The sequence below is a fragment of the Rhea pennata genome, chromosome 17 (assembly GCF_028389875.1).
Source record: "Rhea pennata isolate bPtePen1 chromosome 17, bPtePen1.pri, whole genome shotgun sequence".
In the NCBI taxonomy this organism is placed as follows: Eukaryota; Metazoa; Chordata; class Aves; order Rheiformes; family Rheidae; genus Rhea; species Rhea pennata.
This window is the reverse complement of record NC_084679.1, coordinates 2,076,898-2,104,684: the sequence shown is the minus strand read 5'-3', so window position 1 is coordinate 2,104,684 and position 27,787 is coordinate 2,076,898. Positions and strand designations below refer to the sequence as shown.

At 39.0% G+C, this 27,787-nt stretch overlaps 1 protein-coding gene across 1 annotated transcript; it reads right to left on the bottom strand.

Annotated features, from left to right (window-relative positions):
* Positions 1-1,716: 1,716 nt before the first annotated feature.
* On the bottom strand, positions 1,717-26,411 carry SVOP (SV2 related protein). The gene is made up of 16 exons (XM_062590147.1): positions 26,377-26,411; positions 19,955-20,115; positions 18,143-18,228; positions 17,431-17,529; positions 15,597-15,668; positions 14,924-15,048; positions 12,119-12,182; positions 10,181-10,306; positions 9,251-9,379; positions 7,865-7,938; positions 7,474-7,550; positions 6,282-6,389; positions 4,597-4,708; positions 3,297-3,378; positions 2,970-3,059; positions 1,717-1,987 (listed from the first exon to the last, which is right to left on the bottom strand). The coding sequence occupies exons 1-16, from the start codon at positions 26,409-26,411 to the stop codon at positions 1,781-1,783; spliced, it is 1,647 nt and encodes a 548-aa protein (XP_062446131.1). The 3' UTR covers positions 1,717-1,780.
* Between the last annotated feature and the right edge of the window lie 1,376 nt (positions 26,412-27,787).

Below are 27,787 nucleotides of genomic sequence, written 5' to 3'. Positions count from 1 at the left end.
TCCGCAGAAGATACCCACACACACAACGTCAACAATCTCTTTGGCCTTTTTTGATAGCCTGAGGTTCCTCAGTTTCTTTAAGGAATTACCACTTGTGCCTTTCCTTCAGTGCTATAAGCAGCCTAACACATCTTGGAGCATTATACTGCACTACAGTGTTCCAAATTCCTAAGTGAAAGCTGAACCCCGACTGTGTTCATTTATATTGCACCCAAACATGGACTCAGTGACCTACTCTGGCCCCAGAGAAAAGGGGCCTGGTTCCCAGAATACCTTAACTATTTTACTGTGCAAGATTTGTTGCACTCTTACCTATACTTAGGTGAGACAACTAAGTATGTATTATTAAAAATGTATTGCTTCCCACAGCTTAGTGTTTAGCATTTAGTCCATCTCACTTATATCTGTTTGTGTGTTCCATAGTCTGGATTCCTGAGATGTGTGGATGAGAAACATCTCAGTTTCCTTAGGCATTTCCTCCCTGCATGTCCACAAACTCTGAAATCAGACTCCCTGCACAGTGACAGATTTCCGCCAAACAAGAAGTCCACACATATATGAAGTGTACTTATCCTCAGCTGAACTCTGTTACATTCTCCAGCAAGAGCAGGATCGTCAAAATCACCTCCAGGGGCAAGATCTGAAGGAGCGAAGTTGTTCATCTAAGGATGATTGTGGTACGGTTCTTCCCAGGATTTCTGCTCATTTACGACATGATCCCAGCTACATTCCTATGTTACCAGCTTGACTTTGCAGTCGATGTACAATCTGCAGCTATTGAAAAGTTCTGCTCAGCTGTCAGGAACCAGCTTCTGTTGGGAGACACTTGAAAGCAGCTCCATCCAAACTGCTACAAGCAGCTGTTTAGATTGAGGCATTTGTATCAAAAGTTTTGGCTACACCACTGCAGGAACATACTTAGGCAAATTGAGCAGAAACATATCTTGACCCATGCAGAAAACCACAGCGTGCATCGCCACACACAAAGAGACACCAGTGCAGCTGAAGCAATCTTCACCAAGCAACAAACAAGAGTGCTCAATGTTTCTGGCAATGTTAGAAAAATCAAATTCTGCTCCAAACCATTAGAATTCATATTTCTTATGTAACATTCCATCTCTGCATCAAATACCATTCTTCACTGACTCAAACTACCTGCATTGGATGGGAGAAACATTCAGAAAATAGATTCCAAGCAATCTCTTTTCTAGTGCCTGTTAATTCCCAAGGAACAGAACTCATAAGCAAAGGAACGATAAAGCATTGGTTGATTTGCTGTTATCACATTTTGTTGTTGCTGTTGATGGCTAAAAAGTGCAAGGCAGGTATCTAATTCATAAAATCTATTCTGTAGTGTATGGAATCCACCGTGTTCTATGCCAGGTACACAATATTAATCTTTTGCTTTTAGGCATCAAGAGTACATTATTTAAATTACAGCTTATACTGAGTTGCATTCAGTTAGCTATTTGCTTGACACGGGACATTTTAAGCTCAATAGCTGACCATGCAAGCACAACAGACTTAAGAAAATCCCTTCCTGTTAAACTTCTAATGATATCTGGATCAAATGCCCCTTAATACAGAAATAAAACTTTTATGAGTATGAGCAAAGAGCAGCAGAGACACAATTTGCTTAGGTTCAACCCAAAGTTCCTGCAGTTTGACACATGACATTGGCAGTGACAGTATGGTCAGCTTTCTATGCTCCAGGGTTTGATTTTCTGTGAAACGGACCTTGCTCATATCAGCCATTCTTTCAGTAGGATTTCATGTCCTATCATTCCTGGGATCCAGAGTTTGACCTGGTGACCCCTGGGGAATGAGATCCTCTCCCAACCATCTCTTGTCCCCATTCTCTGTGGCTAGACTCCTGTAAGCCACGACCTTTTGTTTCAATGGGCAAGAAGCAGGAAGCCACAGCTGCCAGTAGGCAACATCCACTGTAAACCACCAGTGTTAAATAGACAGAAGATTCCAGCATCACCTGCAGAAGAAGAATAGCAGAGAATACAAAAGAGTACCGTTGAGTCTATCATGGAAAAAAACCCAAATAATAATGTAGTGGTAGAATTTTTAATTACAGTCTTTGAAAAAATATTTAACATCAACTGCTGCATACTTTTCTTTCCTGCAAAGATTATGCATAGCTATTAAATACTAACAAAATATCCTAGATTACAGACGCCATCAGATGCTGTTGCCCTATGTGTTAGAGAAGATTTAAGGAAGCAGAGACATTCAGGAGTCCTTGAAGGAGCCAGTCTCCAGGTAAGGCATTTCTGGCTCCTTCTCTAGAAGGAAGAGATCAACATATAGTCTCTTCCTAAAGAGTTACACAAAAACAATTTTCTATCAGTGAAACAAGAGCTTCCTTAATCTGAATTGTGCACTTCCCTCTGCTTAAGATCTTCTTCTTCCTTAGTTCAAATTTCCTTTGCATTGTTTTTTTACTATATCCTTTCCTATCAGCAATACTTTTGACTGATTTATAAAATTCAGGAATTCATGAATTTTCCACCTAGCCTTCTGCAGAGTCACTGCTTCTGAGAAAGGCTTCTGAGTCCTGTCCCTGCACAGCCTCACTCCTCCAAACTTCCCATCTAGCTCTTTCTGCCTACCCTTAAGGTTTTTAGCCCTCAGAATCTTGGCCTGGGATCTCAAGAAAAAGGTTGCATTGCACCATCTGCAGAACCCCCTGGCTCCTGCAAATCCCATCTCCAGGTGGGTGGCCCCCAGGGTGTTCTTAATTCCCCTGAGCTGCCTGCTTCTTGGTCATACATCCCCCACTGTATGGCCTCTGGACTAAGAGGTAAATTCAGAGACAAGTCTGAACTCTCTTCAAGGGATAGCTCATTTTGTGGCAGCCGTCAACACCCCTCTTTCAATCCCTCCCCTTACAGCAGAAAGGCTGTAACCTTCCGTCACCTTCCTGCACCAACAATCTCCAGAAGAGAAGGGTGTTTTACCTGGGCAATGAACGGGGTTATTAGGGCTCCCACTCTGGCCATTCCACTGCAAGTTCCCAGGCCCAAAGCACGAGTGGCTGTCGGATAAACCTATGAACAGAACATCAGCCCATTAATCCTAGTGGACAGCTTTCTCCTGTTCCCTGCAATCTCTTAAATCAATGGAAATTACAGAGTAGTACTAGGGAAAATTCTGCTAGACAATTACAATGAGATCATGAACGCACATCCAGGGTTAGGTCCATTGTGAAGAGGTCATAAAAATGACTTTCCCACCATGTTCTCACTCCCCTTGAATATTCTCAAAATATCAAACAACTTCCTTACCTCAGGAGTGTAAACATAAGCAGCCTGAAATCCTCCTGAAATAAAAGCTCTTGCAATGAAGAGCAGCACAGTAAGAACATTTCTGTGAGAATAAAAAGGAGAGCAGTGTTTGGGACTGTTCTGTACAATCTGTTTGTTTAACTTAGAGGCAAGTGCAATAAGAAAGCTAAATTTTGTTAGAGAGAGACCTTTTGTTTTTTAATGAACACTTTGTATTTTTTTCTGGATCTTTAGTATAACAATGATGCCAAACAATCTGCATTCCCACAAACACATCAGTTTTCTATGTGTATTCATTCTAACTGACAGCTGTGGCCCACTGAAATAAACAGCACATGCTTAAGATATGAGTGGTGCTAGCAAAAAAAAAAGGCATACATTAGAAAGCAATCAGATTGCATGTTTCCTGTTTAAAAGATATGAAGCTAGGTATTACCTAAATAGCTTTGTAAGGTTTCCTTTTATTTATATATGTTCTGAAAAGGTTCAATTCAGAGAGCTCTCCACTGGCTGTCCTGTCATTTCCTTTCTCTTCTGTCCCAAAGTACAAACATCACTGCATCATCACTAAGGCCATATGCAGAGACAGACTCCCAGAACTCAGCTGGAAATCTGGTACCTCTATGATTCAAGGGCAACAGACTTGCCCTGTGGAAAATCTGCATGAAAGGCAGGAGGTACTTTAGAACACAAAAGTGTGAACCCAAGTTCTTTTGAAAGTCATGCCCCACATATCTGCAACGTCGACACCAAGTTCCATCAGTAGTGCTGTATACAACTTCTAGGTTGTGTGAGTCTTCCAGACAAAGACTTCTGTCTCACCAGTCTATGCTTACTCATGTAGTTGCATCTCAGTGCTTAGACCACCCAGGGCAACAAGTGGCTCAAGCAGCTGAATGGGAGGCAGAGATAGGACTTGGCTGTAAAGCATTACCTTGGTGATTATTATACAGCCAGCCTGAGGAAAGCCTAAGTAATAAATGACAAGAACAGCAGTACACGAACCAGTTACTTAGGCTCATCACGTAAGATTTAAAAATTGTGCAGGCACTACTCCCTACTCATATGTAAGCTTTACTTTCTCCTCTGAATTGTTCTTTACACAAAATTATAGAACAGTCAGGATTTCTGCTTTTCATTTCCTTACAAACTCTGGTGAGAAAATCTAACAGTATCCTTTATTCTTTTCCCAGGAGAACATGACCAGCTCCTGGCTTTTCAAACCACCCCCAGTCCTCCTGCCACAATCAAGAGAGAACATAGATCAATCAGCAGCAGTTTTTAATTGTCTTTGACTTACCTTCCAACACAGAGAAACAGCAGAAGACTGCAAAACGAGAAGACCAAAAAGGACAGGGCCATGGTTTTCTTGCGGCCTATCCGATCAATAATCCAGAGTGTTACTAATACACCTGTAGAAGGAGACAAATTGAGTATTGGCAATCAAGCACAGGTGAAGGCTGCAGCAGCTAGCTTTTGTTTAGATTTCAAATTTTGTTCTCTCTTTCTTTAAAATACTTCACTGGCAGAGGCATTATGCAAAGGTTTAGGATAAATTGGCCTCACCACTGGTATCATGACCAAAACAAGCTCTACACCCTGGCCAATGAGGCTTGCTCCATGTTCACTGCTTCAGTGGTTCATTCACCCTCATGACTGCACCCTCAGGGGCTGCATCCTAATGTAAGAGTGGGAACTCAACTCTGACTTTTGTTGAATTGATTGTTGCAGTCATTACTCAACCTAATTGCTAAAAATGTCTGCCTTATGTCTCATCGAAATATCTTTTGTTCAACTTCCAACCTTGTTCCTTGCCGATCTTTTTATCACTAGATTTAAAAGCTCTTTAGAACCTAGTATTTTCTTCCCACTAAGTTATTTAAATGCTGTCACTAAGTTACCTCCCACCTACTCTTTGATAAACCAAATAGATTACACTCTTCAAGTCTCACAATGTTAAGTATTTTATCTTCTGCAATTTTTGGATCCTTTTAAAAGCAGAGGCACAGCAAGCATGGGGATTATTCAAGTATCTGTATTGCCAGTGTCATATTCAGAGGTATTACTATTAGTAATAGGTAATTAGGTACTACTATTACTAACAGTAACAGAGGTTACTATTCCTTGCCTACTTTGGTATGTCTCAGGATCAAAGCAGTCATTTCAGCTATAGCATCAGTCCAAGAGTATACACTATCTTTTTTGTCCACTGTACTTTTACATCCTTCCAGAATGACTGTTATGCAGGATAGTTCTCACATTAAGTAGGGACTATGTGTGTATGACAGTCATAGACTTAAAACTTTTCACTCATTAAATGGGTTCTCTGTGAGCATTTGTCCCTGAATCTACATTCCAGAGCAGTGAAAATATCCTGAACACTGCCTCACAGTATTGATTTCAAACAGCTTAATACTTAGGGATCATCTTCTATATCTGAAGAAACAACAGTCATAATACACTAACTATCTTGCTTGTCCTGTGTCCTACTGTTCATTGAAATTCAGTGAAATTGTCTGAAAATCATGGCTCTGATTGCTGGGGATACACAGAGCTTTAGGAAGCAGCTCCTCCATTGATTCACTATACCCAGGAACATTTTAAAATAGTTCTGAAAAGTCATTTATGGATAAAAGTTCAAGTGATTCTGCCCCTTTGATTTAATTGTTACTCTTCCTCTGAATGCCTGACATGTTGCTTGGATAGAAGCCATAGTCAGATGGGCCATTATAGCTCCATAAAACAATTACCAGTGATTTTTTCTCAAGGGATCACATGGAGTGAAGAGAGCTACAGCTACTGTGTGTTGGGGCTTGTCAAATGTATTGGGACCCATCTATCAACCAGTCCAAGCAAGAAGCTCCAAAGCGAATACATTGGCATCAGGACAGACAGGAGAGCACACTTCATTGCCTGTACCAGTGCCCATTGCAATCACCCTGAGCTACAGGCAGTGAAGCACTGGTGCTTCCTACTGCCATTTACCTGGGAACTCTGACAGGGTCGTCCAAAGCAGATCAGTGTAATCTTCCTCTGTCAGATACTCACAGGTCAGGCTGCACTTTGCTTTAACTGCTTTCCTTCTATTGGAAACTATGAGAGAGAAGAAAAAAAAAAGCATATTTTGAACAATGTCTTCTCTGCTCACCTTCCTCTACTCCTGCTGTGCTTTTGTTAGCCTTGCTGCTGAAGCTGCTAAAAAAGATGTACTGAAAAGATGCTGCTGCATAGCAGGTATGATCTACCTCAAAGACAGAGTTGGAGCTGAACAGTTTATAAAGGGTCTTGTTTGTGGCAGGACCTGTGCAACCATCCTGATCAGAATGAAAACTTGTATTTTCTGATCAGCTGTATAAGCTTAGTTGTTTTTCAATCCAGGGCTATAACGACAGTGAGCAAAATCACCATCTATAATTCAGTTTCTCCCTACATAAATGGGGATATTAACATTCAATCTACACTTCAAGAGAACTGAACAATATTGTTTCTTTGTAAATACTAGTAGTTTAAAGAATGCATGCCCCTTTGGGGAGGCTAACCAGAGTTAGACCTCTAAATAGCTATCAGACTGTTGTATAAGCTCTTCTCCCATTCTCTTCTTCTTTCTGTAATTTTCCAACTGCCAGACAGTTTTCACTAATCACAAGTGTTCTGAATACATCTATGTCTCCACTAGGGAATCAGACTTTATAAGTCTCTTCTTGACGCAATCAAAGTACTTTTTAACACAAAAACCTGCAAGAGAAATAATGCTGTTTTCCTAGCCTTGTCTCTTCTCAAGCAGGTATTTACATCTTGAGAACCTGGGAGCTCCACAGCAGCAGCAGCAATCTCTATTTCAGAACTAATTAGGCCTGTCATATTTGGAAACTTATATTTATTCAATCACCCTTTTCTCAAGAAAGAACAATACACTTTCTAGCAGGTTTCATTTGAAGGTTGCCTTGCTATTTTACAGTTTGGACTCAGAGACACTGCAGGACCTTTCTGCATTGTGCAGGAAACAAGGAACAATGAATGAATAATGTTTATAATAAGCAACCTCTTAAATGGATGTCTTTAAAATCTGCACTGGCAGCCACAGTCTTTTCCAAACTATTAGCAAAAATGATCCAATAAAAGTCATCCCATCACTTAACAGTGCATATTTAAAAAGAAGAGAGGGACTAGTACTTACTACTGCAGACATCCCCAGCTTGGAAGAACTCTGTAGTTAATAAAACTAACCCATAATACGAAAAAGCATTGGAAAACCTGCAAGGAAGAAAATGAGAGAGAAAGTCTCAGCTGCTCAAACCTATTGTAAACAGCACGAATCAAAATGGAACCCACTGTCTTAGGACTTTCATTAAATGCTATCTCAAAGCTATTTCCTCTCAGCATTTAGAAAATGAAAAGGCAATTGGACTTAGAATGTTACTCATTGGGTGGTTTAATAAATTACAAATCAATACAGGTTTGAGTTTTTTTGAGGTGGAAGTTACTGTATTTCTGTGATACTGTAAAGCTCCTCCATTAAAAGCCATTTACAACTGTGCTGGCACTGCGACATTTATATCTTCTCTTACCATATAAACCAGAGTAACAACGTGGTCCATCTAAAATGGGGTGTAAAAAGATCTCTCATTTTTCCTCGGTCTTCCTGTTGGAAAAAAAATGGAAATTAGATCAGGGCACTGATTTGTCCTGGATCAGAGGAAGAAGGGTGGCATGGGATAATATACACTACTGTGCACTATAGTTTAAGACAGTCTCAGCTCAGAGCTCTTCAGGTTGTAGAAGCCATACTAGAGCTGGAATCCAAGTAAAGAATTCTTCTGCCAAAGCAAATTCTCTAGGCGCATAATGTTATCAAAACCAGTTAATGCACAAGGCAACCTAGTACCTCACAAGGAAGGTGAGAATCTGTCAAAACAAGAAAGGGCTGGAAAAACACAGAGAAAAACTTTGCCAGGCCATGGCTGGCATATGATTCATGTGGCTTACAGCCAGTTCCTGTAAATTAGAGCAGCTCCTCAGTGTCTCTGATTTAGGGTAAAGTATTGAGAAATCACAGGCCACCCCTCTGCAAGCAGACCCCGCTTAAAGTGAGTGGTTCTTAGATAAAGAGAGTGGCTTGCTCAGCCCATAAACTTGTGGCTAAGGAAAAGGCTTTCCCACCCCATATTGAAACAAAAATCTTCCAAAACCTGCAGGGCAATCCTGCACAGCCTATCAAAGTCACCCTGACTGAACCAAGCATTTGTGAAAGGCACAAGAGCTCCAGCCCTCAGTAATCCATACCTTAGAAAATCAAATCTGCACCTCTGATCAGTGCTGTCGTTACCTACAGGCTCCTGCCTAGCTCTATACTTCTGCTAGTTTGCAGGTCTCCCTCTTCTGTTTCTGCTTGCTGACTAATCTTTTGACTTCCTTTTCTTAGAAAAGTTTGCTTTGTTCTGTAAGTGCACAGCTGCTTTACATGTTGACAGAGATGCTGAAAAGTTGGCCACATAAAGCTAAAATGAAAAGAAGCCCAATGTACTGGTCTGTTAGACAGATTCACACAGTAACATGCAGCTCAGAAGTAAGAACCTGAACTTCTCCATGTATCGAGAGTGAACAGGAATTTGCAGCAATTCCACTCTAGAAAACTGGACTCAAACTAAAGATACCCAATTAAAGAAGCAAATTCCACATTATTTCAATCTTCTGTAGTCTCAACTTCTGATTTTCTTTAATGATAGGGCCTTAAAGTGAGGTTAAATAATATTAATGCCCACTTTAAAGGTCTTTTCGACTTTCAGTTCTTCATGTAAATAAAAATGAGATGGTTTAAGTATATACAATAATCAATCAATTTTATTATTGGTTGAGACATTAAATAATGCTGACTTGCTTATAAAAATACATATGAATATAGAACAGTTTCTATCATATCCCACATTACTAATATGTCTGTTACCTGTACATACCTGTCTGGAAATAATTAATTTTCCCAAAGGCATTGGAGCTCCATTTTCCGTTGCTATCCGCTTTAAAGTAGCAATGGCTTTTTCTTGATTTCCAGACAATACATCATACCTGGCGCTTTCTGGCAGCCACTAAGTGAGTAAAGCAGATCAGATGCACAGTGATGTCAAAAGCACAGCAATAAACAAACTAGGGCCTTTCTTTGTGGGCTTACAGAGAATAATCTCATTGACTCCGGCAGACACACGAGAAAGGATTACAGAACCAGTCTTAAATGATTCAGAGAACTACCTTTCCGCCAAGTGTCAAAACTGTCGTTAAGCTTTAAGAAACTGCCAATTCCACCACAAACTCGGAGCTCTATTCAAAATCTTCCCCTTCTGTATCTTCATTTTTATTCCTGAAAGGTTTGGCTAGGCATTTTTTCATGTTCTTGACATTATATATTCTCAGCGGGAATGCCAAAACATCCAGGGCAGATAATTTAAGGCATTTCAAAATTTGCTTTTTTAAGCTCTTTTCAAAAGCAAGCAAATTAACATCTGTATAACTGTTTGGAGGTATTCCTGAAAAACAATGACACTGACTAAGGAATAGTATGAGCAGCTAAACAACCCAATTATTACTCAGACAAGGATACTGAGCTCAGAGAAGACTGAGTGATACTATGTAAGAGTGCACTGAAGCTTAGGTTTCACTCATATACATTCTTCTTTAAGAATCTGATCTGCATTATGCTGATCTTACCCATGATTTGGAGGGATTTATTAAATGAGCAGCACCACTGCCTTGTTAAAGCAACAGCATTTTTATCATTATTTCTGATGTACCAAAAAAGATACCAACAGAAAGCTCGAAGCTGTCACAGTTCTCTTCAAAGAGGTTACACAATAGTAGAGAAATAATCATACATTCATCTTAAGAATACCTACAAAACATAAGACAGCGAAAAGCAAAAGTGGGAGGGCAGAAAGAACGAGAAGCCATCGCCAGCCAAGAGTGGGCATCACCAGCACTGCTAGGAGGACTTCAAAAACAGTCCCAATGGCCCAGAAGACCTGCCAAAGGGAAAAGAAACTGTCACAAATGGGAATAAGACTGCTGAGCTGCATGAGTCATTACAGCATGGAGTTGGAAGGCGAAAAGGCAAAACTGTATTAATGACTCCTCCTTTGTGACATTCCAAAACGCATTTTCCAGAGACAGTCGGAGAGAGAAATGCCAGAGACACTTCAAATATGTCTCTGGCATATGTGCTAAAGGCACCACTGTATGCAAATAGAAATCCAGACACTTTAGTAGGGTTTGTTCTCACGTGGCAGGAGCTCAGTTTTGAAAACCTACTGTTGACTGTCTCTAGACACTCGTGTTTAACTGTAGGTAGCTTCTCAGAAGGAGTAAGCTCAACACACGGTTTTCTTAAGCAAAATGACTATTAAAATCTGTCTATGGGTATAATTCCCAGGTACTGTGGTGAGATTTATGGTGGGTTTTATTCCTCATCAAAACCAGGCTACCAAATTCTCAAGAGCTTGACCTGCAGATGAAGGAAGGAATTGATACTTTCTTAGTAAATAGGGGAGACGACATGCTCTTACATATCCTACCCACGCAGCACTATTCTCCTCTGCATTAGGTATCCACACAAGGACTAGTTTCCTTTTCCTGTTAGCTCACTATTTAACACTTGGAATATATTTCTAGTCCCACAGGCCCAGTGTTACTTGCAAATAGCCAAACAGTGACAGAATAAAAGTGATACAAAAAGAAGTAATTCATCTGCTGAACCCTATTTACTAAAGATTAAGCAGCTGAATGTAAGACCAGGCAACAGTTACCTTAGAAGGCTGGGTTTGTAACTGAGAAGTTGTTTCAGTTCAGGAAGGTTTGGATTTCACAAGAATGCTCCTTCCAAACTGACTGATGCAGACAAGTAATAGTACTGTTCTCTGCTCAATAGTTGCACTGGGAGCCCTTCAACTATCCATTGAAGGGCTGTAAATTTTGCTATAAACTCTTTATAGTGTGAAACTCTGCTCTCTGTGACTTTGATACATTTGGATTGGATCTGGAGGGCTGAATTTAGCCCTGCATTTAATGAGCAGTCAGTTCTCCATTATCCACTACTGAGATGTAGATTAATTTCACTGGGGAAGTAGGACACAGCCAAATGGCTCCCCGTGTGCTAATCTCTGAAACGCTGGGTGCACAGTACTGGTTCTAGGAGCACCAGCCTTAGTTCTGGAGAGCAGGATGCAGACATACGCAAGCTGGTTCCATGTGAGCATTCACCTCAGAAATCAGGGGAAAATGAGGCTGACACAACTATGCTGGCTCTGCACACAATAAATTCAGAAACACTGGGATACAACGAGCTGATTCTGTAGGCACAAATCCTAGCAGGACTGTGGACTACAATGCAAACTCTCCTGATTTGCTCTGTATGAGCCAGTTGAGTTTCAGCAGCACAGCAGTAACTTAGGCAATGCTGCATGCAAGGTGATTTGCAGAAAGGCAGATTCAGCAACAAGAGAGGAGCATTGCATGAACGTATTTTGTTGCTTCTAGACCTGAGCTAGCACTACTGCAACTAGTGGAGTTACCATTGACTATTGGACCTATTCGCTCAGGTCAATTCCAGCTCAGGGTGTTCTGCCCAGCACCATTCAACAACGTCACAAGCATTTTTCCACATTACACTTTGATTGCATACGCCAGTCGCCTAGTCCATGCAGATCTTGCATTCTCTATGCTTTTGCTTTATGAAGGTAACCTCAGCTCCACACTAACTTGGACAAACAGATCTGATAGTAGTTGAGGATAAGATTTCTATAGTCAGAGGGACCAGTACACATAGCTACAATGCTCACCTCTATTAATAAAATGCATTTTGCTCTGGCTTTCATTGGAAGGAATTCAGCATATAAGGTTACCCTGTAAAGAGTGAACATTGAGAAAAATACATTAGCACATTGAGAAAAATGTCACGTTAGTACACCTGAACATCTTTCAGTGTTTTACTAAAATTTACTGCTTTTTGCTAAAATTGCCAAACAGCATAATAACACAAAACCCTTCCTAGCCCTCAGAACCAGTAAGACTGGACACTGGTTCAGACTCCCCTTTCAACATCAGAATAATCCCCTTTAGTTCATCACTGCAGGGGAGGAGAGAATTTGCTCCTTTCATGTGACATTGTAACTTTATAGTCAAGTTAACTAAATCTAGCAGTTCTTGGTGCACATGTTCTAATAACCCTGTTCTGATTGAGATGGTCATTATCCCCGTATTCTCAGTGTGGTCATCATTGAACACATAACTTTTGATGGGCTTGGGGCTTTACAACTGGCTCAAAGATTTTCACACTGGTTTACTCTGCCAGGTTTCAATTTTCTAAGAGGTGACTACTTCCAAGGTCTGATTGTGTCGCTGGTATAAAACAATTTGCATTCTTTTACTGTGGGAATCTAAAAAGAAATCATCTTAGTCTGCAGAATCTTTGTTTCACGATTATGTGAAAAGGTAATAAACTGTAATCATACAGCTACTGTGTGATTATTTCCTGAGGATAGATGCAAGGGCCAGCAGGTAGTCAGGGTTCTCATGTCTTCTTCAAAAAGTCTGGGAAGACTTGCCGTTCTTTGCTCCTACTCTATTTGCATTCCATTGACTCATCCTGTTTCTGCCTCTAAACTCCTGGGGCTTCCTTTGAAGTAAGTGACTAAACTCCTACTAACTTGACAAGTGGTAGATTGATCTCTGAGTAATTCCCCAAAACTTCCTGTTTCATTTTGTTGAAATATAAAGCTGTAAACAATATTATACTAAATCAGTGATTTAGAGGAGAAAGAAGCAGAATCACATGCCATGAAATGTGGAGTAGTCCCTTATACACTGCAGCACAAAAAGCAGAGGGCAATTAATGCTGTATAGAACTGATTTTTTTTTAAGAGAACACTTGCATCTTTGCAAGTCTGGATGTTGGTATTGTGAATATTCATATTCAGTGTTACATAATATCACACAGAAGATTCCCGGTGGAGGCCAACCAACAGCCTCGCAGGTGCAGCTCCTATATGTGGAAGTAAAGGGATATCTGCTATAGTCAATTAATTTGTTATTGTTGGATGCATACTTTTAATAGCACCTTTCACAATATCTCTATCTCATACTCATTACAGAATTCAATGATACAATTTATAAATATACCCATGTCATTCCATTCAAATTCAGCCACTCATATCCAGTGTTATATAGCCTACTTAAAAGTATATAAAGGAGCTACTTTTATTGTTTCATATATATTTACTGTTAAAGGAAGCACTATTATAGTTATAGCAAAAAAACAGGAGTCTTAGGAGCAATGGAATCTGCTCCGAGTTCTGTAACTGTCTCTTCTTTGACTCTCAGTAAGTCACATAGCCACCGTGCGTTATTCTCTCCTCTGTAAAAATGTAATTAGTTGAGATGTAACTGTTCCACTGGGGCTCTGAAGAATAACACTAAAATGTATTTGCAGTGCAAGGCATTACTAACTGTGACACTCTGTCTTTGTTGTTCTGCTTCACTCCAATTGTGCTCACTTGGAACTTCATGGCAGAAACTGCCTCATCATTAGTCAATATAAGATAGACTAAGGACTCTCCTGTTTTACATATGCTTTGTTCTTTCATGCAGCTCCTAAAAAGGGGCAGGAAAGTAATAACAGAAAATCAATAATATTGTGATGCTTCATCTGAGCTCTAGATCTTTTATCTGGATTACTGGGAATGGCAACAGAAAAGACAGGATATTGCCTTGCTTTGTGAAAAAGTCTATGAGCCATAAATCAAAGTTAGGCTCCGATTACTCTGAAATAGCACCTCCATTGGGGCAAAATATTAATTATTAATAAGGATAAAAGACTACACTGAGAGGCAATGGCTATACTCTTCCTTTTCCATTTATAATTAAAAGCCTAGAGTAATTTATTGCAGGTGGAAAATTTAGAGATCTTCCTCTTCAGTGAATGGAATAATGGCATAATAGAGAAATAACCTGATAATACACTCTCATTAGGGATATGTCTGAGCCATCAAGGTATCTCAAGTGCTCCAGGTTTGAGCTGTTTGGTTTCGGAATTCTAGATCAGGTTCATACATGAAAGTTCAAGCTCTGATTGAACAGTAATCTGAAGTTTGACAAAGTACTAGGAGTCCTGGCTCAGCTGTATCTCTATCAGCTAGTGTTTAGGTCATGACCTATCTTGCAGCAAGTCCTCATCATCCCTTATTGACTCTCCTGATACAATCTGGAAATGCAGCGTTTAAGCACAGCAACAAAATATTATGTCTGTTTTTTTTTTTTTTTTTTTTTTTTACTCATTGCTAGGTGGGCTATTTGAGCCTCTCACTTTCATGCTGGTTTATCTGAGGGTATGAAAGCAGCTTAATAGGACTTAGGGCATATAACACATTATATTTAGCTAGCCAGCTTTTCCACATAAAAGTCACAGATATATCAGATATCTTCAAAGACTCCTCAGAGTTTAATATACCAGTTCCAAAATATTTACTGAAAAATAGGTTTAGGGGCAACGCAATAGAGGGACATGTTCAATTTGACACAAGCATTTATTGAAAATGAAACAAAAAAGATAGAAAAAAGAAAGTTTGGACTTGTGAATATTTACTTACGACTGAGGCACTCCTCCAATTCCAAAGCCCACCAGGCCCCTCAGCACCAAGATCCAGCTATACACTGGTGCAAAACCACTGAGGATCCCATAATACAGCGTCCATAACACACTGATCTTTAGCCCCTGTATTTAACAAACAAGCACAGGGAAAAGAAAGTCTCCGCTGTAAGACAAATTCACAAAATCTAAACTAGAGTTTCAAAACCAGAAAGCGCAGAAAATCCTCTAGGATGCTATTTCTGTAAGCCCAATAGTTAAACGTTTCCCAAAGAATGGCCAAAAGTGGCAAAGGAGGTCCCAGAACAGTTACATGATGTAACAGCAGATGATGCATGTACATGCCTGAGCACAAAATCCATCCATTTGTACAAGCAATCCATTTAAGTGATTTGCTGCATTGTAGCCCGATTTTCATAGAAACTTTTACAAGAAAAATATACTTTGCTTTGTAATACAGTCAAGTCCTTGCTTATTTTAGCCTTTATTTTTCTCACTTTCGATTTTCTGCTACCTCTCTCAAATTTCTGTCTTTTTGTTTCACAGGGGATAAATTCTGGGTCTACTTAACTCTTCTTCATGCATGTGGATTATGGTATTTGTGAATATCATGCACTGAAACATGCACAGTGCAACAATACTAGAATCTAGCCCAGTAAGACCTGAAGACTTACTGTTTTTCTCCCATATTGATCTGAAATATTTCCCCAGAGAGTAGAACTGGACATCATTCCCACAAACACGACCTATGGAACACCAGAAAAAATCTTCCCCTTAACAAAAAGATAAGTTAAAATTTCTATATGACAGCAAAGAGGAGACAATTTTACAACGAAAACAGAAAACTTAAGCTCTAGCAATACAGCAAAATGCTCAGGGAACTTTTGAGAACTACTGAATTAGGGCTGAATATTTTCAGACTTTTGATAAATGGAAAGAAAATGAATTACAAAAATGACTGGAGAGTGCAATTTGCTGCTAACTGGAAATCTTGTCTTGTTTTCCTTCTTTCTTTTTTTTTTTTCTTTCTTCTGAAGGCTTTTAATATATATCCCGCAAAAACTTTTTCACAGTAAGGCCTCATAAAGAGTTTCATCGGCATTACTTGAGGGGACAGACAACTGTGCTATGGAGACAGGAAGAAGTGCCAGGGCTGGAGAGAGGAAGCAACAAGGTACCCCTCAAGTCATCTTAGCAAAAAAAATCTGTTCAGTGAAAAAACAGTTTGAACGTGCGCTCTGGTATCATACACATTGTGAGCCTAGTCCTGCAACATGCTAATTCTCCAGTTTCAGTGAGCCTATTCACGACCAAAAGTTGATCAGTGTTGCTTAAGGCCTTTGCAGGATACAGTCATTCTAGGAACCCAGTGCTGGTACAGTATGTCTCAGTCAGCTCACCTCCAGTCTCCTATTGTCAGTCTCACCAGCTGTTTGTCTGAGATTTGAATGGAGATAAAATTAGATCTTACAACCTTAGGAAAATCTAAAAAAAAGACTGAGGTATCAAAGAAAACATATCATGTTCTCTACAGTGCTGACAGCAAAAAGTATTGTTTAGTCTGCAGATGGAGAGGAATGAAATCCTGCCCAGTAAAGGTAATGGCAAAAACCACGTTTCCCATATCAGTGCATTAAAATCATAGGAATTTTGTCTGAGAAAGAAGTGCATGAAGTGCATCCTCGAGTGGTAAGTGGGGTAGGAAGCAGTGTCTGTTTGTCAAATCATTGTTTGAATGATCGCCTTTCTCTCATATTCTTTGACTCTTTCTTTCTGACTTTGGTCACAAAAAGCAAAATTGTGCTGAGCTGAAAGTGCAAGTAAGATTCACCTTCAAATGGGCTAGCTGCATTCAAGTATGGGAAAGAACATCATTTTAAGTGATTTAAATCTATTGAGCATTTTGACCAATTAACATAATACAACTGGCATTAAAAGCTACATGAAAAAGAAATGTTTTATGAGTTGAAGTGCATGCCTCACAACAGTGACATATATTGAGAGAAGGTTCCCAAAACTAGTATCTCTAAAGACATAGCATGGTTCCAACATCATAGCACTACTCTTACCGGTAGTATTATAAGAGCTCTGCTTACAAAGATCATTGGATCATCCACCTCAAAAAGCAATTGCATGCTCTCTCTCATGGCTTCCTATCTGTCTATATATCAGGGAGCTTAAATGTGGTGAAAGATTTTCAAAAAAGATGGCCAAAATTTACTAGTCATTTTTTCAATTTATCAAATGGTTCTAATTTTGAGTCTAGGTCAATTTCCTGGAAATTACATGAAATGTGGAACCTGAAACTTGGAAAATCTCATCAGTTCTCACTTAGTTTCATTTCTTCATGCTCTTGGCTTTTAAAAAACGCTCCTATACTCTTCTGAGCCAAAGGCAATCTGCAAAGGCCATGAACAGATTCAACTTTGGAATATAAATCATAATGTCTGAATAACAATAAGTGGAAAAACCTTACAGAACACAGGAGCTGTCAGTTATTTTTCCTACCGATGTGAGCAATGCAACCTGCCAGCTTGGTAATCGCCACTCACAATGAAGCTGAGGAGCTAAGATACTTAGAATCATCATTTCCATAGCATCTGCCATCTAGAAGGGTAAAAAAAGAAACAAAAATAAGTAACTGCCTGAAAATTAGATTGACATAGCAGTCAATAATACATCTTCTTGAAATTAGCCTTGTTACACTCCAGACATTGTTATCCTAAAATATACTTCAGCAGACATTGCATTTAATGCTTTAGAAGTAGCCAAAAAGAGAAAACAAAGTCCATTTTTCTGTTTTTGACACCAAGATTAAAACTAGAAGTATTGGTTAGCTGTTCAGCTGAAACAGGTAACAAGAATGATATATTGACTAATACAGAAAATAGAGAACTTGGCTAATGTGATGAGTGTGATAAAATCTCTGGATGAAAACTGAGATCTGCTCCTGTAGGAGTAGCCTAGTACCCCTTTCATTTGAAACAGAATTCTCTATATGGAATAGAGAATTAGAGTTGTTTTTTTCACACTGATTTATAAAAAGTTCAGAGAAAGAGAAACCAATAAGTTATTCATTATCACCACAAAAAAAGATTTGAGTCCAGCTGTCCTTTTAGGATTTCAAATATTTTATCTGCAGAGAACGGCTGTATTATTTGAAATCCCTGGAGTTCCCCAACTGATGATCATGCAATTGACTTTGACAACAATTACTTGCCCATGCTAATCCAGTAATAACAGAGAGTTTCCACTGGAACTTTCCAAATCCAATGGCTTCTACCGCATCTTCCACCATAAAAGTATCTAGAAAGAAAATAATTCTAGTGCAGAAGTGTATCCTTTCCTAGTAAAGGACATACCTTGAGACAGTATTTTCTATGAATACAGTATTTCTATGACCCTTATTAATTGGGTCATCTAGTTAGATATAAAATAAATAACTAGGAGATTCACTTAGCTTTTATATCATTCCTACTCAGACAAATTTCCTTGTTCTTCAAGAACTGTGCTAACGACAAAACAATTCTAAATATTCTTAGAATTTTTTATTTGATTCATATAGCAGTAAATCAGTATAGCACCAATGACTTCAGCACACTTCCAAACTTCAACTCCTGGGAGTGATTTCACCAGCCACTGAATTGCAGTTTCCTCTAGTGAGATGTATGCAAGCTGTCTAGCAGCACATTGCAATAATATATATGTGATAGAAAGCACAAAAAATATTTGATTGAACTAAAAGACAAGCTGTAATTATTTGAAACGAGAATTTTCTTAGGATATATAAATCTCAAAACAGAGTTTTGTTAAAAATGCTGACGCTTGTTGTTTCCCAAACTATCACCACTTCATTATTTTGTCTTATCTGAAGAATCGGAGATATCTCAAATTCATTTGTTCAAATGCAAAATGAAAAATATAACAAAAGGGAATTTATTTTTTAGTGGTTTAGATCAATTTAAGTCTCAAGGTTTTAAGCATTCCAGCAGTTATAACACAATACATTTGCTACACTAAAATTCTGTTTTTATAGAAAAGCTTTATCTAGTCTTAGAATATACTGCTGAGAGTTGGACATAGCACTGGAACAGGTCGCCCAGAGAGGTTGTGGAGTCTCCTTCCTTGTCTGGAGATATTCAAAGCCCACCTAGATGCAACTCTGTCTAACATGCTCTAGGTGACCCTGCTTGAGCAGGGGGTTGGACTAGGTGATCTCTAGAGGTCCCTTCCAACCTTACCGATTCTGATTTCAAGCCCAGGCATTTGAGGAGTTAGTACTGCAGCCCAGCATAATGGGAATTTGCATCATATGCTTTTCTTTTGGGTGATGCACTAACTGAAATTTTCTCTCTAGCTGCACATATCTCCAGACTTGTACTGATGCACTGAGTTTTTTTGAGAAATTTACCCAGCTCACTCCATGGTATTCTGGCTTCAAACTGCATCAAGACTTCAACAAGTCCCTGCGAAAATAGCCATCTTACCAAATTTTAGTATGCCTTGGGTCAAGACAAAAACACCACTTCTGGTATCTTTTAAATTGTGTTGTCTTCAGGACAGTCAGCATTTCACTCTGAGGCAGAAGGCAAAGCCTGGGATGTTCATTCATTCTTTCCCTCTTGTCCTCTAGGCAAGTGGGAGACGAGAACACTGCAGAGGCTTCATGCTCAGCCTTGAAGGTGAATCACATGTAACTGCTCCAGTAAACTTGGCAAAGTTTTAGGAGCCCTGATCAGCTCTGAAGGAACTTACATAAACCTCCTATATGAAATAGGTGATGACAACTGAACATACAACTCCTTAAAAATGTCTAGTTCTGATAACATCAGAACAAACATATAAAGCAATCCTCAGAGGACAATGCAGGTAAACCATGATTTTCAAGTATAACATGATTTGCCTGTGTTTCTGTTTCTCTCTTTGATCTAGGAATCTTTTACTTCTCCAAATGTATTCTGCTTGGCTGATATATGACTGAAATGAAAAAGCCATGTCTTTTTCTTTAAGGGAAAACCAGAATCCTGCTCACCATCAGTTGGGTTGGCAAATTCCTTTGGCACTGCAGCTCCATCCTCTAGCTCGATAGCCTCTAGTTCTGTCTGAACACCTTCAATCTGAATTTCATGTTCTCCTGAAATTGCATCCTCATCTGACCTTGAACTTTCCCCAGTGCGGCGAAACTTAACCACCCTAAGAATACAGAAACAAGATTTAATACCTTGGTGTGTCTCTTCCAGGTTGAAGCTGTGTTTAGTTAGTTCTGAAATCACATTTAGTCTAATAGCAGCCAGGTTCCTCTCCCCACCCTACGCTGTTTCACATTCACAAAGAATGCTCATACAGTAATCTTTGGTTGCTATCGGCCTTGGAAAAACTGGGAGGTACATTACTATATAATGCAGTCATCATCTGTGGGCAAATAGGATGTTATCCATCCTTACTGTCCAAATAATCTCTACGGAGCCATCACTGTGGTAACTATATCCTTACACTGCAAAGCTTAAAACACGCCCCCCCCTCCCCCCCCCCAAAAAAAAAACAATTTAAAACAAACAAACATTAGTCAAACTAATGTGTTCACACACCAAACAGATGTGTTTTGTATCATGTTCTGGTACATGAACTCTTCTCTTGAAAGACACTGGACGTGGGAAGCCTCACTTTCAAATGAAGCAAGTACTGGAAATCAAAGTTTCTTAAAATACAGGTATTTAATTAATTATATAACATTAAAGATTCCAGTTCTGTTTAAAACATTCAGAGATAAAAGCAATCATGTCTATAGTCACAGAAGCATCATCAACATCAAAGAAAAAACTTAGTCAATTTGCTGAATTATCTTATGAATCCTATTTCATTAAGTAATGTTAAACTACCTGCCAAATTTCAGGACTTTTGCTTCTCCTAGGACACAAATCACTCTTACAAAAACAGCGTGGAAAATTAAATTTGGGTTCTTCCTACAAGGACAAACCATCTGAAATTCAATGACACAGCTCTGCTTAATTCACAATAAATGTCTAGGCACACAAAAAAATGGTTCACATTAAATATATGTCATTTTGTCATGTTTTTCTAACTTACATGTTCTTATAACTTTTTATGTTAGTGGGAGCACTGAAATGTGAAACAAAACACATGTCCACCTGGTGGTCTACATATACTCTTCTCCCTGTACAGGTACAAGAAGGGAATTATTTTGATACTTATGTGCTACTTTAAAGACAGGCAACACACAACGCATGGATGGGCTGAGAGTCCAGCGCTGAGAAGTTCTCCTCTCCCATAAAGGATCTTTAACTTCCAAAGAAATGATGAAGTCTCAGCACCAGGATATATCTACACTAGCCATTATCTTAATTCTTGATAAAAAATTGGCAAGTTAGAGTAGATTATTACATTATATCATTACTTTTAATTTCAACTATGTCTTTAGTCATTCCACAGTCTGACATACTTCCACGAATGTGTTTGTGTAGCAAAAGTGAAAGTAAGTAAGAAGGGCTTCAGTGTCAGTGTCTGCAGCAGGCCAAATTAAAATCTGCTCTGCGGTCTGGAGGTGTCTCCTGGGAAGGAAAGTGGTCATAAGCCTCTGCTCTGTGTGGCAGCAGGGCAAGATCACCCTTGTTTCTGAGAGCATTAAGAATTAGGATCATTTTAGCACAGGCAACTATCTCAGTGCCATAAAGGTTAGCTGGGAATTCTCATCTTCACAGAAGAAAACCATCCAGGAATGTTTGGTATTCAGCAGAAAAGCAGGTGACAACACTTCTTCCTACTGGTCAAGAAAAGGTCTGCTCCCCTCCTCTCTCTCCTGATACAATTAATCGATAGAGATAACAATTACAGACAAATTAAAATAGCAAACCAATCAAGTGGATGAAGGTGACATATTCCTAGTATATTTGCAACAAACACTGCTAGCATACTGATAAAAATCACACATTCCTATTTTTAAACATAAACTTTTTTTAAAAAAAATTCTAGAGTGCTCACAATTGCAAGGAAATTGTAACTATTATGTTTAGATAAAAAAAGTAAAGAATTTAACTCTACATGATTTTTTTTTAACAGAATGTTCCTCAACTAGTGGATGCAAAACTAAAAAATATGGCTGTGAGAAACATCTTAACTACCTGCCATCTTGATGGTTAGCTTTTCTATATTCTCTCTAGGGGAAACCAGTTAAGGTTTGGACATTTTATTTATGTAAAATTATTTCATAAACAGATCCCATTGGGATAAATTGCTTTTGCAAAGAATTGTTCAGTGCAGGCCTATAAATATTAACACCACATAAAAATGCAGATACATGTAACAGAAGTAAAATAAACAAAGAATAAATGTGCTATCTCAGGATTTACCGTTTGTGATGTATATATTTTTTACAGAACAAAATAGCTTTATAGAGTAACTAATGCAAATGGGAAACAAACACTAAAATCAATTTTTTTTTTTACAATTTCTTGGAAATTGCTTTATGCGTTATTTTTCAGTGTGAGAAACAGGCTTTGATCAGATATTGAAAGTGAAAATTTAACTTTCCATTACTTGTTTCTCCTTTCAATGAATACATCTAATGTGCATGATAATAATTTTATGATCCCTGGTCACTAAGGACTTGGCCCCACATTTCAGAAGGGCAAAATAAGTCCAAGTCAGAGTGACAAGCGAGATTAGGTATGCAGAGGAACCCAAGCCTATTTCAGTACTGTGCAAGCCCATTGCCAAGTTACTCCTGCCTATTCAGCAACAAGTACACGCTAATGGTCACAATTATGGCCACATCTTCTCAGACAAACCCATTTTCTCCCCGCGCGCCTCATCTTAAGTGTGCATTTTGACTGGTAAGGTTGTGCTGCACAGGCTATGAGACCTTCATCCATTCACTAATATTTCTTGCATCATTAGCCATCCTTCACTTTTCTTTTCCAATGTAGCTCAAAAACTTTACATTCTCTGCTTTGCCCTGCACAAGAAATTGCAGAATGAAGGTTCAAATATCTGTAGCTAACATGGGATCTGGTAAGTAAAGGACCAGATATTGCATATACATTTTTCTAAACTCTGATATTCAGTTCCTTGGCAGGGAATATTGAATACTGAATACAGAATCAAAAATATTTGCTTGGATGATTTTATCTTTTTTTCTTTTTCTTTTTATTTTTCAGCAGAGATCAAATGTCCCTCCATATCTTCATATACTAAGCGGTAGGCAATATTTACTTTACCATTCATATGGTGACAAGCATAAATTATGCCAAAAGTCAGCTGCAAATATAGAGCAAAAACTGTGGTAACTCTTTATCCAGGAAGCATGAATATCAAAGTCCACCACAGAGGAATATGCTACATATGCCTGAATGTAGTTCACAGTGATTTCCACACATTTTCACGGTGGCTTCCTGCATAGCTACACTGACATTTTCTTGGCTTGACCAGGGCTTGGAGAGAATATCAATGTCTATCTTTCATCATTTAATTTTTGTGTGGCCAAATAAAGATTTTGATGCAGATCTACAATATTTAATGTAACAGACACCTCAAGCTTCCTTCACTTTATCTGCAGGCTCTGCAATATCAGTGCAACTTTTTCACCTTGGCAATTTCTTGGACTTCAGTGAAGTAGTTTTTAGGGAAATAGATTAGTTCAGTCTTGCTTCTGCCTGTTCTGACTTCCAGCAACTAAATATTTTAATTTCACAGTAAAGGCTAGCAGAGAGCATCTTGAACTTTGGTTTAATCCTTTGGTCAGCAAAACTAAACTATCAGTATCCTTGCCAGCTGCAGTGGCAGCAAACTGACATGCATGTATGATATTTTTAAAGGTGATTTGAAAGACCTTTTGTATTTGGCAACACCTCAACTCTAATTTTCTCTTACAAGTGCTGGTGACACAATCAATACTTAATATATGGCAAAGTGATGGGCAATGTATACAGCTCCTATAAATGGATTTTGGTTCAACGATAAATAAGAGGGTGGTGGAATGAACATCTCAGTCATCCATGAGGTTGTCTACAAATAGGGGAGTCCTCGACTTCAGCTCAGAATTTCTCTCTGGTAGAACCATAAAGCAAAGGGATACAAATTCTGTTGTTGAGCAATCCTGGCACACACATTATTTCCCTGACCATGCCCCATCAAGGAAATTGCACACACTAATGATATGCTGGCAGCATCCTGCAGAGAGAAAGAAGTACAGTGACCAGTTTGTGAGATCACTTATCCTTAGGATAACTGATTTGCAGCCTTTTGAGATGTTTCAGGATGTTTTTTCAGGTACACAGAGCGCTTCAAGACCTGCACGGGGTAAAAATACTCCTTGTACTATATCAGTAATGCTGTATCAGTAATGCTCTCAACTGCAGCAGGACACAGAAGGCTTTTCTCTAGCCTTTGTGTCTTGGCAGACAAACAACAGAGTCCCCCTTTTTTGTTTTCAAAGACAACATCTGAATGTCTTAAATACAAGCACACAGAACAAAATCCCAGACCTCTTCAAAATCAACAAGAAAGCCACACTGACTGCAGCGGAACTGAGATTTATCCCACGTGCCGAGTTGGGATGTGTAGAGGATCCTTCATTCAGTTATAAGAAAAGACAAAACAAAGTTCTCTGAGTTTAGGTTCATATTTAGTTAGAGTCTGAAACTCAATTTTAAATTCTTCTTTTTTTTTTTACCTCAGTACAGCTACCTTGTTTTGAATTTTCCTTTGTTGACCCTACATGAAAAACATAAGTAATCCTTATCCCTTTAATTCTAGCTTTAGAGTTGTTATTGAAGATGTAATCTTTATATGACCTACAAAATACATACTCTCACCAAGCAAACAATGAAACTTATATGCCCATGGGATGCTATTTTATTACAAAAGGCAATTAATATGAAAGCACCATTCATATATTATTTACAAAGCATCTGTTTTAACTATATGCGACATAGAGTTTTGTATTTGTGTACTTTCTTAAGAAGGACTATTACTCAAATTTCAGCAGTCTCAAAGTTTGATGCAAGGACCACTGAAGTATATAGACACCTTTTCCCCAGACTTCAGGGAGTCTAAAATACCAACTACTCCACGGAATTATGACTGAGAATCTTTCATCCAATCTATGCTGGTAACTATCCAGGGTCCTAACAAGCCACAAGCAAAATAAACATGCTAAGAACCTCTCTGTCCATAAAGCATCTGATCATGAAACCTCTGTATTACTGTTTCATATTTTCAAATATTGTTGAAATAGACAAAGCACAGAGCACAGTGAAGGTCTAAAAATTGTAGCTATTTCAACAGCAATCCAGCAGAAAGTACCTGGCCCCATTGCTCATCGCAGGAAATTAAAAAAAAAAATGTTTTTCACCTAAGAACCTATGAAACAGATTAACACAAATGAAAAATTCTTTGCAGATGAGATATTTCAGAGCACTGCATTTGTCTGCAAGATCTCACAATAGTGAGTAACTCTAATTACACCTACATTGAAAGATGCAAAATACTTTAGAGCATTCTTCCGTGCTTTGTTTAAAAAAAAAAAATGTGAAAAAATGGTCTAATGAAATGATACATCCTTCCTTTTACTGACAAGTTGAATGCACCAGAACAAATTCTTTAAAAATATCTGGAGTTCATGTCCATTTTCCCAACTTCTTAGAAACTATTAGAAATCATGAGATTGTTTGCTCTGTCACTGACATGAGTTTATTAATGTCTAAAATCAACTTTAAGTATTTATTTCTTGCCTTACAGAGTCAATGACTTAAAAATATGAATGTATTTTAAACCATATGATAATGGAGCATTAAGAGAAATGCATTTATTTTTAAAGGAAACATTTTGCATTCATGAAAAGGAAAGGAAATGTTGCCGTTAAACGCAGCAATGCTTTTATCACCTTTTTGTAAGATCTCAGAACCACATCCCAACAGACAGTAGTTCGTCATACATAACAGCATTTTCCCTGTGCAGTAATGTCTGCTTCTTCAAAACATACAGTTAACAAATATTAATGATATGCACTGCAAACACACCTCTGCAAAAAAGGTTATGGTATGCAATCAGTTTGTGGCATGAAACAGAAAGCCAAGGAAGATGCCTTCCCTAGCACAGCGTTATTTACAGATGCAATCCACCCTGCAAATGCAATAGTAGGGTTTCCTCTCACAAAACCTTTTGCCATTTCCAAGGTTTTAGTCTGCTCCTTTTTATCTCCCCCATTGTAAAGTTCACGCAAAAATAAAAATTGAGTGAATTTATATAGCAAATGAATCCCTTGATGCCCCCAGGATGCTGAACTCAGGCAGATATACAAGGAAAATGGCCTGCTTCCTGGGGCCTAGGACACTTTCCATAAATAATTTCCTTAAAAATCACAAGGATTCAAAATATTCCTGCAGCCTGCTTAGAAGAAACCCTGCGCATCCCTGCTCCCCTATCGGCGCTACTTACGGCAGCTGTCTCAGCTGGAATAAATCATCCTCCATTGCCAGGCTGCGTCTGGAGGAGCTGCTCTCATCGCTCTCGCATGGCGGGGATGGCTGGAGCTGCGGGGAGTCAGGCGCGAGCGGCTGGACAGCTCCGGCGGCCGCAGCCGGCAGCCTGCATCGAGCAACCCTGAGTACTGCACAGCACTGCACAGCTTGGCTCGGCACGGTATGGCACGGCACGGCAGGGTGGGCAGAGCCGGCAGGGCAGCCGTGGGCCAGCGGCCAGTGGCTCCCTCCCCTTCCTGTCCCTTCTCTGGGACTGCTACACTGCCAGTCTGCCTACAGCTGAGGCTCAGCTCCTGTGTCCCCTCTGATCCTCACCCTCTTGGGATTGTAGTCGGGTGATCAGCATCTAATGAAGAAACACTTGCCCTTCAGGACGTTGTAGTCAGGCAATATTATGAGAAATGAGGCTCACAGTACTGAAGACATCCACTAAGAAAGCAATGTGATGTTATTTTAGATGCATCTGCTCCACATAAGATGGCAAAGGCTATTTCAGGGAACTAAACACCAGCCAAATGAGCTGCAGAGCCACTTGTTTTGGTGAGGGGCTTGGCAGAAAATTACATTACTACAGAGAATGCTTTAGAAACTCAGGGAAAGTTCCTTTATTTGATCTCTTGTACTAATGTGACAGGGTCCCCAAGTCTGCACACCCCACACTCAGAATGAGATTACTTTGTAAAAAATCTACATTGTTTACCTGAGAAAATACACTGTCACTCAGGCATATTCCCTGCTGTAAATCTTCTCCTTCAGTTGCAAGGGATAATCTATTTGAGCATATGCTGCATTTCCAGGAGATTGCTTTGCAGAGAAAGGCCTGCCAGAGAAAATTAAGAGGAAAAAATAAGCCAGGAAGATGACCAGGTGACATTTGACAAGATTAAGATATTTTTGACAAATTAAATAAATGGTCTGAAATAACATGATGAAGTGAAATGAAGACAGGTGAAAAGTGTTGTAGTGAGGAAGAAGTAAATTGTACACATTCAGACCAGAGAACAACAGAAGATTCAAGAGGCTTAGGACTAACCAAGCACACTTCAGACAGTGAAAGGGAGCTGCACAGTTAATCATACAGATTAAATTTGTGATGCTAAATACTGAAAATGTTAACAGGCTTTAATGTCTATAAAAAAGGACTTGCAACTGACCTAGTTAGAGTTTTGTTTTTCAAAGAACCAGTGGATCATATAAGATCATAAAGGCCCACATGGATGTCTCAGACACCTTAGGTTATCTTAGGCAACTGAATCTCACTCTGAAAGTGTGACGAGAATAAACTGCATGAAATGCATACACATGTTCCGTAATACATTCTCAAAAACACATGGGGAAAAAAAAGGCTTTTTCAGAGAACAAGTTTT